The sequence below is a fragment of the Asterias rubens genome, chromosome 6, assembly GCF_902459465.1.
Source record: "Asterias rubens chromosome 6, eAstRub1.3, whole genome shotgun sequence".
NCBI classification, from domain to species: Eukaryota; Metazoa; Echinodermata; class Asteroidea; order Forcipulatida; family Asteriidae; genus Asterias; species Asterias rubens.
This window is the reverse complement of record NC_047067.1, coordinates 21966013-21983484: the sequence shown is the minus strand read 5'-3', so window position 1 is coordinate 21983484 and position 17472 is coordinate 21966013. Positions and strand designations below refer to the sequence as shown.

General features: G+C 37.6%; 2 protein-coding genes across 5 annotated transcripts; both read left to right on the top strand.

The window, feature by feature from the left end:
• The first annotated feature begins 574 nt into the window (after positions 1 to 574).
• Positions 575 to 5942, top strand: LOC117291710. Of its 2 annotated transcripts, none has more exons than XM_033773569.1 (4): positions 575 to 994; positions 1412 to 1560; positions 2072 to 2202; positions 4082 to 5942. In XM_033773569.1, exons 1-4 carry the CDS (start codon positions 708 to 710, stop codon positions 4241 to 4243), a joined length of 729 nt encoding a protein of 242 aa, XP_033629460.1. In that variant the 5' UTR covers positions 575 to 707; the 3' UTR covers positions 4244 to 5942. The 2 variants fall into 2 exon arrangements, with proteins under 2 accessions (XP_033629460.1, XP_033629461.1); XM_033773570.1 differs by having other exon boundaries at positions 3723 to 4171.
• Positions 5943 to 7454: 1512 nt separating this feature from the next.
• LOC117291468 (dnaJ homolog subfamily C member 7-like) lies at positions 7455 to 17148 on the top strand. Of its 3 annotated transcripts, none has more exons than XM_033773189.1 (12): positions 7455 to 7541; positions 8563 to 8651; positions 9435 to 9559; positions 10038 to 10151; positions 10792 to 10985; positions 11223 to 11376; positions 11839 to 12003; positions 12471 to 12562; positions 13180 to 13253; positions 13819 to 13965; positions 14117 to 14269; positions 15713 to 17148. In XM_033773189.1, the coding sequence occupies exons 1-12, from the start codon at positions 7501 to 7503 to the stop codon at positions 15850 to 15852; spliced, it is 1488 nt and encodes a 495-aa protein (XP_033629080.1). In that variant the 5' UTR covers positions 7455 to 7500; the 3' UTR covers positions 15853 to 17148. The 3 variants fall into 3 exon arrangements, with proteins under 3 accessions (XP_033629080.1, XP_033629081.1, XP_033629082.1); XM_033773190.1 differs by lacking the exon at positions 15713 to 17148 and adding an exon at positions 14918 to 15690; XM_033773191.1 differs by lacking the exon at positions 8563 to 8651 and having other exon boundaries at positions 7475 to 7541.
• The last annotated feature ends 324 nt before the right edge of the window (positions 17149 to 17472 follow it).

Sequence of the window (17472 nt, the reverse complement as noted above, 5' to 3'; positions counted from 1 at the left end):
ATCGAAACCCCATTTTAACCTGTAGTTGGTGTATTTGATTCATTCCATTTAATTTTGAGGGGTATTTTTCTAACCACTTTTTCCATGTAAATTATAATTTGTCATTATACTCTTGTTTTGTACAATTTTGATAAGTCAACATTTTACTTATTACTTTTTAAATGTTTCGTTTAAATAATTTTGTATATTCAATATTTTCTAGGGATCCACTTTGGAATCATTACAATTAATGTTCACCCTCCTTTAATAATCAACAGTGGCTACTCTTGTACCCTTTTTATCTGTGTACTTTGAATACTATATTCACAGTTACATTTTACACCAGACTATGCATTTTGTGTAAGGTGTTTTAATTAATTTGGTGTACTTGGTGCAATAAATTAATTTAATTAGACAATTAAAAGCGACTTGAAAAGACACAGATTTGTTATAACAGTTAAATGACGTCAAGTCAATCTTTTATTTGCTGAAAAACTACACATTTTACTCAAATTGTTAAAATCACGAACTATCCGTTAGATTAAATAAAAAATAGTATTGTTGTTTATAATAACATAGTGACACGTTGCTGACTAAGTTAGAGGTGTGCGCATAAAGTTTGTCCTAGCTTTTTGGTCGCCGTTGTAAGAATTGAACAACTCTTGTAATTATTTTCCCTTCGTCTACATTTCTGACAAATATTAAACTGCACTGAATCCAAACTCAAAATGAAGGGACGGTGTATTTTCGTTTTTAATTGTGCGGTGCTCTTGTGTCTGTTTATTGCTACGGCATCATCAGCGGAGGAGTCTGACGATGCCGTGGTCCAGAGCGAGGAGACGGCGCTGCCATTCGAAGTGAACATGCCAGAATTCCCCGAGGGTGTTACCGTCAAAAGATTGGCCACACTCGGGGAATGTAAAAGAATTGCTGTAAAGGGAAATTGGTTGGAAGTTGAATTCTTCGCACAGCAAATGAAAGATGACGGAACTATTCTTGAAAGATTTGATTCCACGTAAGTATTTAATTGTTCTGGCTATTATTTCTGTGATCTGACTGTCATATAATAGTTGTTTTCTTTTGAACACAAAGTTTGAAACTTTTATAATTACCTCCATTTTTAGTGCAATGGTTAACTTAAAATACATCATAGACTTTCTTTTCTACTGTATGATCACGCACCATAAATTATGGTGCGATCATACAGTAGAAAAGATTATGGCATAATGTTCAAGGGGCAGATTTGTTGACAAGCAACACTTGTTTGTGTGGTGAAAGCTGAAAGTTTGAAAGTGCTGGGTCGTTGCAAGCATGTTGCAAGTGACAACAAGTGTTCACAAATAAACAAATTCCCTTGAACAAGATCACACTTATTTATCATGATTGTTAAAATTAGTTTCTTAACCAAACTTGTTTAATTTTTATCCCCAAGTAAATCAAGAAAAAGATCTTTGATGATCGAAGTTGGTGGGGATCGTAAACTACCAGGATTGTACGAAGGCCTGAAAGACGTTTGTGTCGGTGAACAGCGAGAGATTACCATACAGCCTGGACCAATGTTGGAAGTAGATACTAAATATGGTACGGAACTTCAAGCTATTTGGAAAAATTACACTATACCTGTTAAAAGTTTTTGGAAGAATAATTAAATTTCTGTTATTTACCAACTGGAAATGTTTGTTTTAGGCGCTGTGGTCTAAATGAAATGGCGCTATATAAAAAACAACTGTATTGTATAACTGCTAAAAATTTCATTATTTCTGTTGTATGTTTTAGTGAAAAATGTTTTCTTTATTTCAATTGCAATTGCAATTGATATAAGCAACCAGATGTTTAAAAGCTTAGGGATGTGACCTACAAAAGTCAAAATTAAAAAAGGCCCACTGTACACAGATGAACACTGTATCTGTTTAAAAAATTTAAAAATCAAGAATTTTTTGTTTTCAAGCTGAATTAAGTAGGGTAAGTAGGGCCTAAAACAAATGTTTTCAGAAATCCATTGCCCTGATTCTGACTAACAGTCAACATTCAAACTATTCTAAACCCAGTCACAGAACTCAGTTTCTTATTGTTATCTTCTTGACTCCCAAAGGTCTTAAACAGCCCAAAACTGACAGGGAAGCTGTGTACACCATAACAATCCGATCTATTCAAGATATAGAACCAACAAATATCTTTAACATGATGGACGCTGATAAAGATGAGCAACTGACAAAAGATGAGGTAAGGTAGCTAACTCTGCAACCCCCCCCCCCCCCCCCCCCCCCCCCCGCCCCAGTTTTGGATTTGGTTATTATTTTCTCAAACAAATTGAAAAAGTTTGTTTTATTGTTGATTTTTGTTGATTGGATGGCATATCTAAAATGGGACAAGAGCTTCAACCCAGAAGTGACCTAATTTGCATATTTAAATTAGGTGGTAATTATCAAACTTTGAGGTCAATTATCTCTAAAACTATCGTTATTATTAGAGCAAAACGAGAAGAGAGGAGACAATGAAGAAATCAAGCAAGTTCTCTCATCACACCCTCCCATTAGTGATAGAGCAAGCTTCATCAGTGAAATAAGAGGGCTAACTTTGTGTGTGTTCATCAGTTAGTACACGTGTACAAAACAGATACACGTGTATATGTGTGTAAAAACTCTCTAGTCAGCTCTATGCCAGTTTTCTAAAACTGCGGAATTTTCCCATTGTTGTGCAAAACCACAATAATGCCATGACCTGTTAAATTTCTATTGTGCTTTTCATTTTCCCAAGAGCAATAGACTATGTTCAGTCACCTGTTAAAATGACCTTAAGAGTCACCTTGCATGAGTCTTAGCCTTTTATGTTGTTAAGCGGCTAACAAAAATGCTCTCACAATGTCCTTGCCACAAAAACTACCCTATTTGGGGAATATTTACCCTGATTTATTTATTTATTAGTATTCTGAGAAAACAGAATTAGCTTTTGCTGACTGCTTACCAACCATAAGAACCTATATTATGGTATAAAACAAAATGCTGTTTAAATGCTGGGCACCTTTGAAATTCAGTGTTGTTACAGAAAGGTGTCCCTAAACAAGAAATAAATAAATGCACAAAATAGTTAATGACCTGAAGTTTTGACCTTAGCAGAGTCTTTCCAAAGGGCTCTGCTAGGGTCAAAACTTCAGGTCATTAACTATTGAAACGTCAGGCCAGGATCATTTATTCTGATACACAATGATTGTTTTTAACCCAAATTAGCCCAATGTCACAATGTGGAAATGAGATTTATCCTTGAATCTTTCTGCAACCAGAATATCAGTCGATGGTGCTACCAAATTGAGAAACCATGAGCTGAAAAAAAAACCAATTAGAAATGTTTTTGTGTTGAATGTAAAACATTACCATGCATGTATATTTGTAACTTAACTAATCCCAATGAAAAACAGTTTTTAATTTCTAACTTCGTTTCCTCATCTCCCCCCCCCCATTCTCCCACTTTACTTTTACTGTCTGTGTTGAACCCTTTTTACTTTCTTAATGTGACATTTTTCCTTTTGTTGATGCTTATTCTGTTTCAATTATTAATATTCAATTGCTTTTCAAACCTTTAACAATAATATTTGCACTACTCCTAACCTCTGGAATAACATTGGCTTCTTTGAAAACGTAAATTAACTTTGATTAATCCTCCTGCATTTCCAACTCACAAACTCTCTCTGCTTATCCTAATGCGGTTCATTCAATTCCCAACGCCATCTTCCTTGATTCGAGTAGGTTAGGGGTTTCTTCATAAACCAAGGCTATGCCGAAGAGGACAAAGCTGACGACATCCTTGATAAGATGTTTGAGGCCCAAGATATGGATAAGGATGATGTGATAACTTTTGACGAATTTAGAGGGCCAAAACATTTCCACGATGAGTTCTAATAATATCTTCCTTTAGTAAAATCTGTCTTTGTCTCTCTTGACTCCTTTCCTTGCCCTTTTTCCCGTTAAACCCAAATCTTGGTGTTTCCTGGTCTTTAATCATCCCTGCACATTATCAATCATGAACTTCTCTCACTTTCTCCGCAAATCGTTTTTTCGGCATCTTTGAAACTCTTCTTTCGTTTATCCGCGGGTCCTGGTTTTAGATCAGCTCATTCCTTTCTAAGAATGCAGTTGGTAAAATGGCAGCTGCCGTTGAAATTGAAAAAGTGGTCCAAGACATCTTGCAAAACCATGACAAAAACATGGATAACATTCTCGCAAAACATGAATATCCACAAAATGCTTACAGACATTCAGAACTCTAAGGTGCTCTTAAACAGCTATTAAGAAACATTTATTACAAAAAAAAAGATTAAATGATGGGGGAGGTTAGCTCTGTAAACTAACAAATAACTCTTTAAAGTTTGTTGTGAGGGTGGTTCTAGTCCTTGGTAATGGGTCTGTCCAGGGTTTGCTCCTGGTGCAGTTTCCCCTTGAGTTTTTCTTTCTGGGTTTCCTTCAGTTTTTCCCAAACTTCCATCCCTGAGTATATTGTACAGGTTCAAGATGTTGAGAAACTGCAGATATTGCAGCATGAAAGATGACCTCGGCTACACCGTAGATATGCAAGGAAACGGCTGCTCCAAGAAGGCCTACATGATAAACAACCATTTATTTTTCCAATAACTTTAAATTCCAATTGACGTTTTAAAAGATGTATAGTTTTGAATCAGTGATAAAGATATTCATTTGTTTTTACCCTTTATTACACCAATGTGTTTTAAACAATGGATACTCTGTACTCTCCTGAGTTCTGTGAAAAACCCACAGGCAAATCACCTCAGATGGGATTCGAACCCACGACCTTTGTATTAATGTTCTTTTAATGAAATAGTGTCAGAGGTTTTGACTGACAGCGTACTTAGGCTATTGAGATTTCCATTGTTATACTTTTATTTTAAAAGCAATAAACCACATGAGTTTATAAGAGTTGAGTTTTAGCAGAAGTTGAAAGAAAATTACTTTAGTTATACAAACTAAATTTACTTTGTTAAGTACAGACAAAAAACGTTTGGGTAGAAATGACAAAATGTCTGGAACGATTGCTTCTATTTGAATCCTTTAACATTTAAAGATCGCTTAAGCTAACTGCAGAAAAAGTTTATAGATGTACTTAAGTATCTTTGGAAACTACAAAACGTCTAAAAGTTAAATAGCACTTCAGTTACTGTATAACGATTAAGACAAACATAAGGAATGCGTGCAACTTTTTAGTATAATTTCCGCAATACATTGTACTTTTGATAGCAGGGTATCTTCACAACAACTCAAAACTGTCTTGCCACTTTTAGCGAAAACACTTTTGGCTTAGACACTAATGAGATAATTGTAACTCAAAATGGTTAAAACTATAGTCATTGCTGCTAGGCGCAGGTTATAAAGCATTGTTAGAAACGGCACCCTTTAAAGTAATGACGTTTTAGAAAGAGAGGTAATTTCCCAAAAGTATTAATCTGAGAAAGACTTCAAGCATGAAGCCTTTCTCAGCAGTCCAAAACCAAGCAATCAATTATATGCAACAAGGGCTTTATTTTTTTCCCTTCAAAATTCGATGACCATATAATTATTGATCAAAAATTTTCACAGGTTTGTTATTTATGAATGTTGAGATACACCAATGGGGACAATTACCAAAAGAATACCATGTCTTTATAAAGATGGTTGCTATGATTATGTACCATCGTCGTGTTTTTAGTCAAGACTTTAAATCCACTGTAATTTAAATTCGAGAGAATGCTATAACTATAACTTCTTTTGCAACAAAGTATTCTGCCAAATAAATTTTGAAATAATAGTTTGTCACAAGGTACTATTTTTGATACAGTTTTGTAAGACAGTTTTTTAAACAGTTGTTATCATTATTTTTATACCCATTTTGTAATAAACTGCTGTGCCAAGTACATGCTATGCTGTTCTGAAATGCACTATTTTGAATAAAGGAATAATTATTTCCGGGCTTTGAAATAAATGATCGCATATTGTTGTCATATTTTTGTACTATTTTATTACCAATCAGGGTAACTTCAAATGTTCTAAGAGTAACTATAAATACAAATATAAATAGTAAACTTGCGGGTACAACCATGAGTAAAATGGCTCTGAAAAGAGCCGGTTTGGTCTCGACGTTCCGAACAGTATACTCTGCTCGTCTTCAGGAAAAAAATTCTGATAACTTTTTCTGTCGATCCAAGATTTGAAGGTCATGGCTTTTAGAGGTTGCTAAAAAAGTGGTCTAATATCGTGCTGGGGTTGTTTACTTTAGAACTTTGGGTAGCCTACATTATCCTCGAAAAATGTTTTCTTACAGTAAATAGGGTCGGGCCAAACTTTTATAATACACAATGGAAGTTAAGTTGTCAGCAACTAAGTTTATTTCCATCAGAAGCAGGGGCTTTAAGTGGACAAAAACAGAATTACAGCAACTTGGGTTGGCGGGAAAGTTAAATGTAATGCGTGCACATCTTTAAACTTTTCTTACATTAGGCGCCGACATTGTAACAAATGTTATTTTTTTGATGGGCCTATAGAAACTCAGTGCATTAGGCCTACTTGAGTATCTTGGTGAAATAGTTGAAGAAGGTGAGTGTTCTTTGTGTTGTTTTCACAAATTAGGCCCAGCAGACAAAAGGAGCTGACGTGTCTCAGAAAAGTTGCAGAAATAATTTATAAAGGACGTTGGTCAAGGACCATCTTGAGTAAAGACGGCCTTGTGCAAAACGGTGATGGGCCTGTCTCAGAGTCTGTCGTCCTTCAGTTGGTTATTGTTCCATACTACCTGTAGCAGACCTTCGTTTTTCTATTTGTCATAGTTGCCGGAGTTCGAAGCCACAATTGTTTCAAGCATGAAGGAAGAGACAAGTAATCTTATTGTGTGTAGTGTGGTTGCTTGCGAGTACGCCTCCCCCCCTCATAACCACACCCCAAAAGTGGTGAAAAGGGTTGAGCGCGCCCTCATCGGCTTCCGGTCGCGGAGGCCTACTGTAAATCGCCGTCCCCAGCGTTAAAATGATGGTGCATTATTGGACTAGAGACTGCCTAAGTCGTATGCGCAATTTTTACAAAGAAGTAAAAGTTTAATAATCTGTTAACAATAATAATTTATTTGTTATTTGATAGACGAATAAAAACTGTTTAGCTTCCGTCTAAAAATCCCCAAATTACACAGGTAGGCGCGTGGCGGCGCTGTACAATGTGACACGCTTAGAAATTTCTAGAACTTAGGTTGATACCAAGTTGTAATAAGGGGTGTTACTCTTTCCATATATGGTAAACATGTTTTTATATTATAATTTTAAACCAATTTTTTCCATTTTCAATTTTTCATATATATTTTAAGATGAGGTAGTATATAGAAATGTAAAATTTGAGTAGATATTATAAAACAGAGAAAAACAAAAAGTAACCCCATCTTTTTAAATCACTTTTTTGTTTAGTATGTAGTCTGACCCAGTTAAATGAATGAGTAATAAATTTTCCCCGATGGTTTGTACCCGTTGCTGCGACAAAACGTGACGAATAAAACATGGAAAATTCTGCCGATAATAACATGGAGACAAATGAAGAGTAAGTTCAATCACTGTACAATTTTACCAATATTAGTGTAGATTCATTTGGCATGTTTTTCAGTGGAAACTATTTAAGAAATTCGTGGGGATTTTTGATGAAACATGGGCCTGTTTCCGTAATTTTGTTTCATCCATTACTTTACCTGTGTGTGTCTACGTACGTCGTACTACTCGCTGTCTCTGTGTGTGATTTATAAAAGCAAGCAGCATGTGATTATGTGCGAGTCACAAGTTTATTCATCATATTCATAGAATAAACTTTGATAATTATATGCAATATCGGCCGGTACCACTGAGAAATCGGAAAAGTTTCCGTATAGCGCCACCACTTTTTCATTCGAAATAAAATAATATAGTATCTAATTTACCTGATTGATATATCCCTTTTTGTAAAAATGAGTGAACAAGTGGTGGCGCCATACGGAAAGTTATCCCCTGCTGTCAAAAAGAGTTTCAGTTTGCCATTATCAATATACAATACATCAATACAATATGGTGCCGATGTGAGGAAGATTATCCCTTGTGGTATTGGGTGGGTGTGGGGGAGGGAGTTGGGGGACAAAATCTCTGCTGGGCATATATGGCATGCGTGGGGGACAGTAATTTGTTAAGCTCTACGCAACCTAATAATATATTAATACCTAGGTTGCGATTAATCGTAACCCTTCGCTGTCTGCTGGGTCAGGAGGAGGGTTACTATCGAGACGAAACTATACGCAACCCCTCCCCCATTCATGCCATCCCGTGTTTATGAATAAAGAAGTGCCTTCACTCGTTATACTTTCAGTCCAAACAGAGACTGTGGAGTCCATGGGTAAGGGAATCTGGAATTCTATTTTACATTATATTTGATGTCAACCTACCAAAACAGTAGACCCAGTAAGTTGGACGTTGTTGTCTGTTTTTCAAAATGTTGAGTACAGCGCCCCAGTTACTGCCTACACTGGGTCTACATCCTCCCAACTTATAGAGATGACTAATAAGTGATTGATTGTTTGTAATATTTATTTACCTTTCAGCGTTGCAGAGGCGAAGAAAAGTGAAGGCAATATTTGCTATAAAAACAAAGACTACACAAAAGCCATCCAACTATACACAGAAGCAATTGGTTCGTAGGTTATGTCAATTGTTGTGTGAAATTAATGGTTCTGCATGTTGCATTAACCAGTTATTCCCTAAGCCTACTTGCTTAGTACCTCAATCCTCCACTGTCCTCACTTCTAATGTCACTTTACACCAATATGTTTGGACTTGGATAAAGCCCTGTTCATACTTCCAGCGAATTTGTTACACAATTTGGCGACACAATTCGCAATGAATATCTCACAACAGTTGAACTGGGTTCAACTCCTGCGAAACATTCGCTGTGAAAACAGTCATGTGACGTCAAAAATCACTTTGCATTCGTAGGAATCTTGAACCAGGCTTTAGATTGGAATGCCTGGTTGAGTGAGAAGTACTTTTTATTTGGGTTTCCAGTCCTCAATCCTACTGGATCCTCCATCTTCAAGAGACTCATTGTTGTTCTGAACATATTGAAACAAATCCCATAAAAACAGTTCTAAGCTCAAGTTATAAACCACAGAGGAAATTGAATGTGTAAATATCGAGATGAAAATTCAAAAGCATGTGCTAAATCACAAATTTAAAATAATAAAAAAAAAAGAAGCATTGATGTATTATCGTCTTTGATTTAATGCACGGCGTGAGGACGGCTGCAGAGCTTGAATAAGCAAAATTCTTTTTTCTTTTAACTATTTTTGTCGCTGGTTAGCAACAATGTTGATTGTATTAATTTCACACACCTCATCTGTGCTTTTGTCTGTCACCATCTTCGTTCTTTTTTCCAAATTATTAACCAATGTTGTTTTACGCATTTTGGTCCCTCTAGATATGTGTCCGACTTCACCGAATTATTACAACAACCGAGCAGCCGCTTTTATAATGCTTGATAAATACCAGAAGGGTCTTGAAGACGTCCAGCGAGCAATAGGAATCGACAGTACACTCGTAAAGGTATACCAACGTATAAGAGTTAAATATTAAGTTTTGAAAAAAGTATGAGCCTTTGAAAGGTGAAGATAGAAAATTCTTAAATACATACAAATACACTAAGTAGTAACACTAGACTACGGGCCAGACTAGACTAGAATCGCGCATGACCTGACAAAACTGGTGGTCTTGAGTTTTTCTACAAACGGCTATTCCTGATTGTGTAATACCTTAAAGCCATTGGACCCTTTCGGTACAGAAAAAAAAAAAAGTTCACAGATTTACAAATAACTTACAGGGTTTACAGAAGGTAGTGGTGAAAGACTTCTCTTGAAATTCCATGAAATTATTTACTTTTTGAGAAAACAGTAAAACAATATCAATTCTTGATATCGAGAATTACGGATTTATTTTAAACACATGTCATGACACGGTGAAACGTGCGGATTCAAGGGATAAATCTTCTCTTACATGTCTTAGTTCTTGTTCTCTTTTTTTGCAGGCATATCTGAGAGAGGCAAAATGTCACTTAGCGTTGGGTTTTGGGGATGCGTCTGTTCGTTCACTCAACAGAGTCATAGAGTTAGATCCACATAATAAACTAGCGCAATCAGAGGTAAATATGTTGCTTTACGCTGTAATTATCATTTTGATATTTTATTCATTTTGTTTAACCAACAATAATTGGGTTATCTCTTATTGGGAAAAGTAAAATTTAGAGATGCATACGTGTTTGTGTATTGTCACGGTTAAATGTAAAAAAAAATTGAGTTCTGTTGAGGTGAATTGAAGTGTATTTAATTGTAATAGGTCAGGAATTTGCAAAAGGCTCTTCCATTTGAAGATCTAAAAGTCATTGGGAAACTTTTGAAGGGGCACCGAGGCAAAGACCGGGGGCAATGGAGGCCTTGACCTCTGTAGGTCAATTTCATATGTCCTGTATGGGTTGATAACGCATTTATGCCGGGGCTGGACTGATATGATTGGTTACAGATGGCTGTGATGCATACAGAAAAACAAATGCTGCGCTATAAGCGCAGCCCCCAGTATTGCGCCCCGGCTTTATTAGTGCCCCAGTAATGGAGGAAAACTTAAGTACAGGACATCTGCAGTAGATTGGTCTGTCCTTCTAAATTTAATCCTTGGCTAATTTATACCTGCAAAGACACTCTCAAATAGAAACAAGATTTTGCTTTATGTCAGGAAATTTGTGAATCTAACGTAACTTTATTTGTCTGGTGTGTTTTCTTCCGCAGTTACGGGCGGCTAAATTGGTACAGCACCACGACAAGGATAGTGATAAAGCCTTTGAATCTGGAGATTTCCGAAAGGTCGTTTATCTCATGGACCGAGCCATAGAACACTCCCCGGCGAGTACCAAGTTCAAGGTCAAGAGAGCCGAGGCTCTAGCCAAGATGAGGAGGTTTTCAGAAGCATCGCAATCTATCAAGTAAGCTTTGGGCTTGCCTTCTTTTTGTTTATCTTGAAGACTCTTTTTAAAAATGTTATTTAATCTCATTTCACCGACTTTGTGTGCTTAGGAGCTTTAGAACCAACTTTCACGGTTAGCTGTGTAATTGCAAGCAAATTTGGGCTGGAGAACATCCTCCTTGCTAAAGACTCAATGTTTACCATTAACCCTCCTACTGTCTAACCATTCAGTATCATCTACTTGATTTGACCCTAGTGCCATTTTAGTGCGAGAATCTCTGAACGCCGACGCTATTTTTGTGAGGGGGCTTTGCTTGTACTACCAGGACATCATGGACAAGGCGATACAACACTTCCAGCAGACGCTCAGACTTGCCCCCGATCATTCCGAAGCTCGAGTCGCTCTCAAGGTGAGGGGGTAGAGACAGGCCTCAAACTAACCCACCCTGACCCCCTTCCCTAATAAAGGTCTATGATCTTAAGACAGGCCCCGAAACAACCCACCCACAGCGATTGCCATGATGCCCTGTGCTTTTGCTGTGGTGCCCTTTGAAAAGCTCCAATACATTTTCCTCATAGAAGTGCCCCTTATCAGAGGGAAATTGCTGTGCCCTTTTTAAGGTCGAAATTCAAGGCCTATATGGACATTAGAAATTATGCGAGTTATATACAGGGACAAGTTGTTCACAAGTTGTTCCAATATTTTGTTTGATTTGAGTGAATGGTAAAATAAGTTTCCAAACCTTACAAGTTGTTTAAAAAAGGTCTTTCTTGAATGCTAAATTTTGTCTATACATACAGATATTTGTGTGCAGAATCAGTTATTAACTCTTTCCTGTTTTTTTGTTCAAATTCTCTCTCTCTATCTACAGAAATGTAAACTATTAAAATCTATAAAGGAGGAAGGTAACGAAACATTTAAAGGCGGGAAGTACCAAGAGGCGTATGAACTTTACACACAAGCCCTGGCGGTGGACCTGCTCAACGTCAACACAAATGCTAAAATCTACTGCAATCGGGCAACGGTCTGCGCAAAGGTAAGAATGTTCAGCTCTGAAACTTAGCGGACCCTAGTTACCCTCAAACTTTTAGAATCCAATAGACTGTATTGAAAAAGACGTCACTGTTCAAATATCTGCCCTACAACATGGCGTCTGTGCGGGTGTGCGTGCGAGTATGCGTACATACGGGTTGAAAGATGGGGACTTTCATAGCAAAAAAATGGAATTATCAAATACGGTCTTTAGATGTGAAATATTGCATCGGGGATAAAGAAGAAAAGTTGAGGGATAAAGTATTGAGTATACAATGCTTATGCACATCGGTGTAAGGGTAAAAAACCATGCAATATTCTTTCAAAATCCAATAGCATGTTTTGTTTGATTCGGACTGAGGACTGAACCCCAAACCAGCATGAACCATTCAAAATCCAACAGCATATATTGTTTAATTTAAAGGATTTTGACTTTTTTGTTAACATTGGTTATTTGATCTTCACTTGCAGCTCAAAAAGTTGGATCAAGCGATCGAGGACTGTACCAAGGCACTAGAATTAGACCCAGAGTATCTCAAGGCATTTATGAGGCGAGCAAAATGGTGAGTTTGAAACCAACGACACCTTGTGAATGGGTCTGATATTCCGGGAATAGCTCTGCATACCTTGTAGAACAAAACTATGAGTGCTTTTTAAATTATTGTATATTTGTGGTATTGAAACCAAGGATGCCTCATAAGTCATAGTACGTGCAAACTACAAGGTTATGGGTTCGAATGCCCCAAGCTAACTACTTATTTTACAATAACTAGATGTTCATCGGCCTCAACGAAGTCTTACGGCCAATGTGCATTTTCCACGTCTTCTACTCTTTGGAACAAACTCCCCCGTAACATCAAAGACGCACAAACTCTGGATTTATTCAAACGCCTTCTCAAAACTCACTTGTTAAAGTCTATCTAATTTTGTTTGTTTATCTGTTTTGACTTTGTACAGCGCATTGGGACTCCGTGTGTTATTATTACTATTATTAAGTATTGTCTTCTATCACAAGATCTTGATTTGTGCACTTCATAATCATTGACTTTTATATGAGAGAGATTGGCTGTTGCCAGCTTGGCGTTTGTATTCCCTTGTGGGAGTTTGCCGCGTTCCCTTGACAGGAAGATCATCTCAACAAAGAAATAAACAAACAACACTTTGGTTTGAATCCTTCCAGTTACATGGAGACAGAGCAGTACGAGGATGCAGTACGTGATTATGAGAAGATAAGCCAGATGGATAGAACAAGAGGTGAGTGAAATGATGAAAGTAAGAGTTGTCTTGCAGACGAGTTGTGCAGACGAGTCAGGTAGACTTGTCGTGGAAGTGGTTTGCGAATGTACACGGTAATCAAGCCTGCTTTGTGTGTCTTTTCTTCTGTGCTGAAGTGATACTTTAAAAAGTTCTAAATCTCTTTGATTTTTGACTCTGCAATGCTACCTAAGAAGGAAGGTTAACTTGCCAACAGTACTGTTTTCTAGTGTTTGTGTGTGCCAGGCTATTGGCTAAAATCAAGCACTATGATACATCTTGAGAAGCTTGCCTCCAAGCGTACAAAGATTCTTGCATCCAAGAATACAAGATAGATAGATATATTCTTGTATTTGTCTTAAAAAAAAGATTACAGAAATTTGGCTTTCATTGGCTATAATTACAGCATTTAACAGGGACTCAACATTTCTGATAGTATACACTGTCTGTCGTCAGAAAAATTTTCACTGCAAAAATCGCACCGTAAACTATTTGTGTTTGTTGTCTTTCCACCATGCAAATCTTCTAGCCTTATTTACTATTATCGTTGTTACACTCCGTCCAGAAAACCAGAGTCTCCTTAAAGAAGCCAAACTTGAACTGAAGAAAAGCAAGAGGAAAGATTACTACAAGCTCCTGAAGGTCACCAAGAACGCCACCGAAGATGAAATTAAGAAGGCGTATAAGAAACATGCGTTGCTCCATCATCCAGGTAAGCCGAGAAGACGCTTTCTATGTTCGTGAATAGTGGATTCCTTCCGCAGGCCTCGTAATAATCCAAGGGCGCCCACAGCAATTGTGATATCTCTGTGCTTTTGCTGTGATTTTTCATTTTCATCTGGACTCATCCCTGTTGTTCACAGACCGCCATTCCAGCAAGTCGGAGGAAGACAAGAAAGCTGAGGAAGTGAAGTTCAAGGAAGTCGGCGAGGCGTACTCCGTTCTATCGGACGCCAAGAAGAAGATGCGATACGATAGCGGACAAGACTTGGAGGACATGGACGGTGGCTTTAGTGGTAAGTTGGCAGGCCTCAAAATAACATTTGGCACCCACAGAAATCATCATGGTGCCCTGTGGTGCTGTGGTGCCCTCTGCTGCTGTGGTGCCCTCTGCAAAGTTCCACTTCTTTTTTACATTTTCCTCATTACATGGTGCCCTTCACTAGAGGAAAATTCCTGTGCCCCTTGAAGAGCAACGTTCCAAGGCCTGAAGTTGATTTGTAGTTTACATGCCAGAGTTTGTAGCGAATGCTTGAAGTATTGGAATGTACTGCTGGGAGCAAAGACTAAGGCCAGTGTTTGTAAAGAGTAGAGAATACTGGCCGCTGGCAGCATTCAAATCCCACCTTGTGGATTGGGTTTTCAGGCCCTACCCGACTACGTCCATGCAGTCAGGTAACCCATGGGTTTTCTCTGGAATAATACTCTGGGGTTTTTCTCCCACATCTAAAACTGAAACTTCCTTCCTCGTCTTCTCTCCATTGGGTTCTTGGCTAGTACAGTGATTAAGCTCCTTTTTCCTAAGAATCCTCCGTTTCACAACCAGATTATTAAGAAATGAAATGAAACGAAATGAAAGCCAGACTCTGAAAGTAACAGAAACCAATGAAGACTGAAAGGACAATTCCATAAAAGAACACTTTTTGTTGTGACTGTGTTTACAGATTTCGATCCGGGGGATATCTTCAGCAGTTTGTTTTATGCGGACGATTGCAACTCAGAATTCTCCTTCTGGGTGTGATGCCACTCGGCCGTAAAATCCAACCTCAAAAACAACTCAAGAAAGAGAACCAAAATCACCAGATACCTTGTGCCGAAGAAAGAGCCGTTTCCACCTTTATGGTGTTGCTTACCTCGGAATACTGCGTGTCAAAGCTTGGTTCATACTTCATGGCGTCACAAACTCGCAAACGAACAATTCGGTAGAGTTTAGCTATCGTCCGAAACATTCACAGCGAAAAACAGAGAGGTGACGTCAGTTTTGCCTGGCACAAAGCATTCGTAGGAAGTATGAACCAGGCTTTATGCGCAGAATTCCTACTTGCGCAGCTCCATTAGAGTGGAGCCAGTTTTGTGTCTGCGATCGGCTGTGCTTAGTTTGGAAACTAGTTTTATTGAACTTATAGATTTAGCCTATCATGCATTCACCTTTCATCTAAATTCATGGTTTAGAAACTGCTGAGGATCTGGTGGGGAAACCTGTTTTTAAAACTATTTTTTAAACATTTGTAAATAATGAAAAGTTTGTAAACTATTTTTGTATATACTATCATGCTCTTCCAATTATGCAAAACTATTGCATGATGATATTTTTTTTTACTGAAATCAAATTAATGACATATTTTTAATGTCAAATACATTCTATTTATTTGTGTAGATAAAAAAAAAATTACTATGAAATTAATTTGTCAGATTGAAAAATATATCTGATTTTTTTATATATTTTCTTTGCTTATTAGGTTTCGACCCCAACCAGATCTTCACCAGCTTTTTTGGCCATCCTGCCGGCTTCCCTTTCGGAGGGGGTGGCGGCCATCATCGGGACAGCGGCTATTACAATAGTGGGTTTCCAGGGGGTTTCCAGTTCCAGTTCGGTTGAGGTGCTGCTTTTACGATACTTAAAACTTTGTTGGAACTCGCACTTAGATCGTTGTCATTTGATTGGTTGACTGGCACACCACGTGTCACTAAATTCGGTGTCTCTCTGTTGTTTTTGCCTTAGCGCAGTTGTTTCTATCACAAAGGAGCTAAGTTTAACTTCATTATGTTCACTCCAGCTACTCTTCAGCAATGCAAGAATAAGAACTGTAGCTTTTTACCTCTAGAGCTCAATGCCCAGAACTTGAACATTGTGTTCAGTGTCACACCTTTGTTGCTTCAACTCTCCCTACCCCCCCCCCCCAATTTAACGGACCACCAACGAGAAACCACCAATAACACCAGTCACTTTGGCGTTATGAAAGGTTACTTACTATCAAATGACAAGGATCTACGTGTCGGATTTTATTTAAAAACAAAAGACGGCTTTTCAGGTCTTCATAAAAGAGGCACAACTATCCCCTCGTTACCTCAGAGCCAAATGTCATTGAGCTGCATCAGCAAAAGAAGTTGCTAAGCACAACCAAATTATGCTTACCGCAAAAGGGTTACCAGCCAAGCTACCATGTAATATTTTTGATCAGCAAAAGTTGTTAAGCATTTTTTTTTCTGCTCGAGCAGTTCTAAGGAATTTACTGAAAACTTCAACACCAATCAATCCAGAGGTTTTGTTTATCCGATGATTTCAGAATGTTTAATGCGCGTGGGCCTTACAGTCGAGCTTTTACATTACATCACTGAATAAATGCATACATTATGAGGTCATTATTCTTTCCGTGCATACATAATGAGGTCACCATTCCTTCCATGCATACATTAGGAGGTCATTATTCCTGTGTTTACCCTTCTGTAGCAGAAGCTTACAATGGTATAATGGAAGAATGCAACATATTTATGAGATTTCGAGAGCCAAATTTCACAGTCAAATCACACGTTATGAAATTAAATGAACTATATACCCTGGTTTTCTAGCTAAGTGTTTTTTCCTACTTCATTTATCCAGCATTAGTTTGGGAGAGTTTTTAAGAATTTATTTTTAATTTAGCGATAATTTTCTTTGTCATTTTAGGCAAATAAGCAGCCAATTTAAACATTGCGTTATTCTATTTCGTACACAATTGGAGAAACTCAATTCGGACATTCTGTTTCACTTAATGTCTGAAGCCTTATTTTGTTGGCGTTGTGCGATTAAAAAAGATAATCATTCAATTTTACCATGTACTAAAACAGCATCCAAATTGTCAGCAGCTTTTCACAGAAAATGTGTGTGCTCTGCTGAATTTGACGAAAATTTTCACGATTGAAAAGAATGCCTTACACAAGGTTGAATACAAGGTTATAGTACATAGTTGAATACATAGTTGAATACAAGGTTATATAAATTAACTTAAACTTCATTTGCACGCTGCAAAAAGAATTTGAAAGACAGTTACATCTGAAGAGGTACAATTTCTCAAATAAGAATGCAAGAAAGTGAAATGGGCTGCTTCTTTGCCGAAAATAACCGGGGAATCGTATAATCTCTTATAAGAACATGCTGTGATAGTTTTGACCAAGATTAAGTTTTCCTCAATGTTACCAAGAATTGGTTTGTGCTGATTTTTACAGTCTTTGGCTTGAT

Coding starts and splice junctions, on each gene's coding strand:
- LOC117291710 (XM_033773569.1), top strand. CDS start 708: ATGAAGGGACGGTGTATTTTCGTTTTTAATTGTGCGGTGCTCTTGTGT. Junction 995..1,411: donor CTTGAAAGATTTGATTCCAC/GTAAGTATTTAA, acceptor TTTATCCCCAAG/TAAATCAAGAAAAAGATCTT. Junction 1,561..2,071: donor GGAAGTAGATACTAAATATG/GTACGGAACTTC, acceptor TGACTCCCAAAG/GTCTTAAACAGCCCAAAACT.
- LOC117291468 (XM_033773189.1), top strand. CDS start 7,501: ATGGAAAATTCTGCCGATAATAACATGGAGACAAATGAAGA. Junction 7,542..8,562: donor AACATGGAGACAAATGAAGA/GTAAGTTCAATC, acceptor TTTACCTTTCAG/CGTTGCAGAGGCGAAGAAAA. Junction 13,254..13,818: donor CCAGATGGATAGAACAAGAG/GTGAGTGAAATG, acceptor CACTCCGTCCAG/AAAACCAGAGTCTCCTTAAA.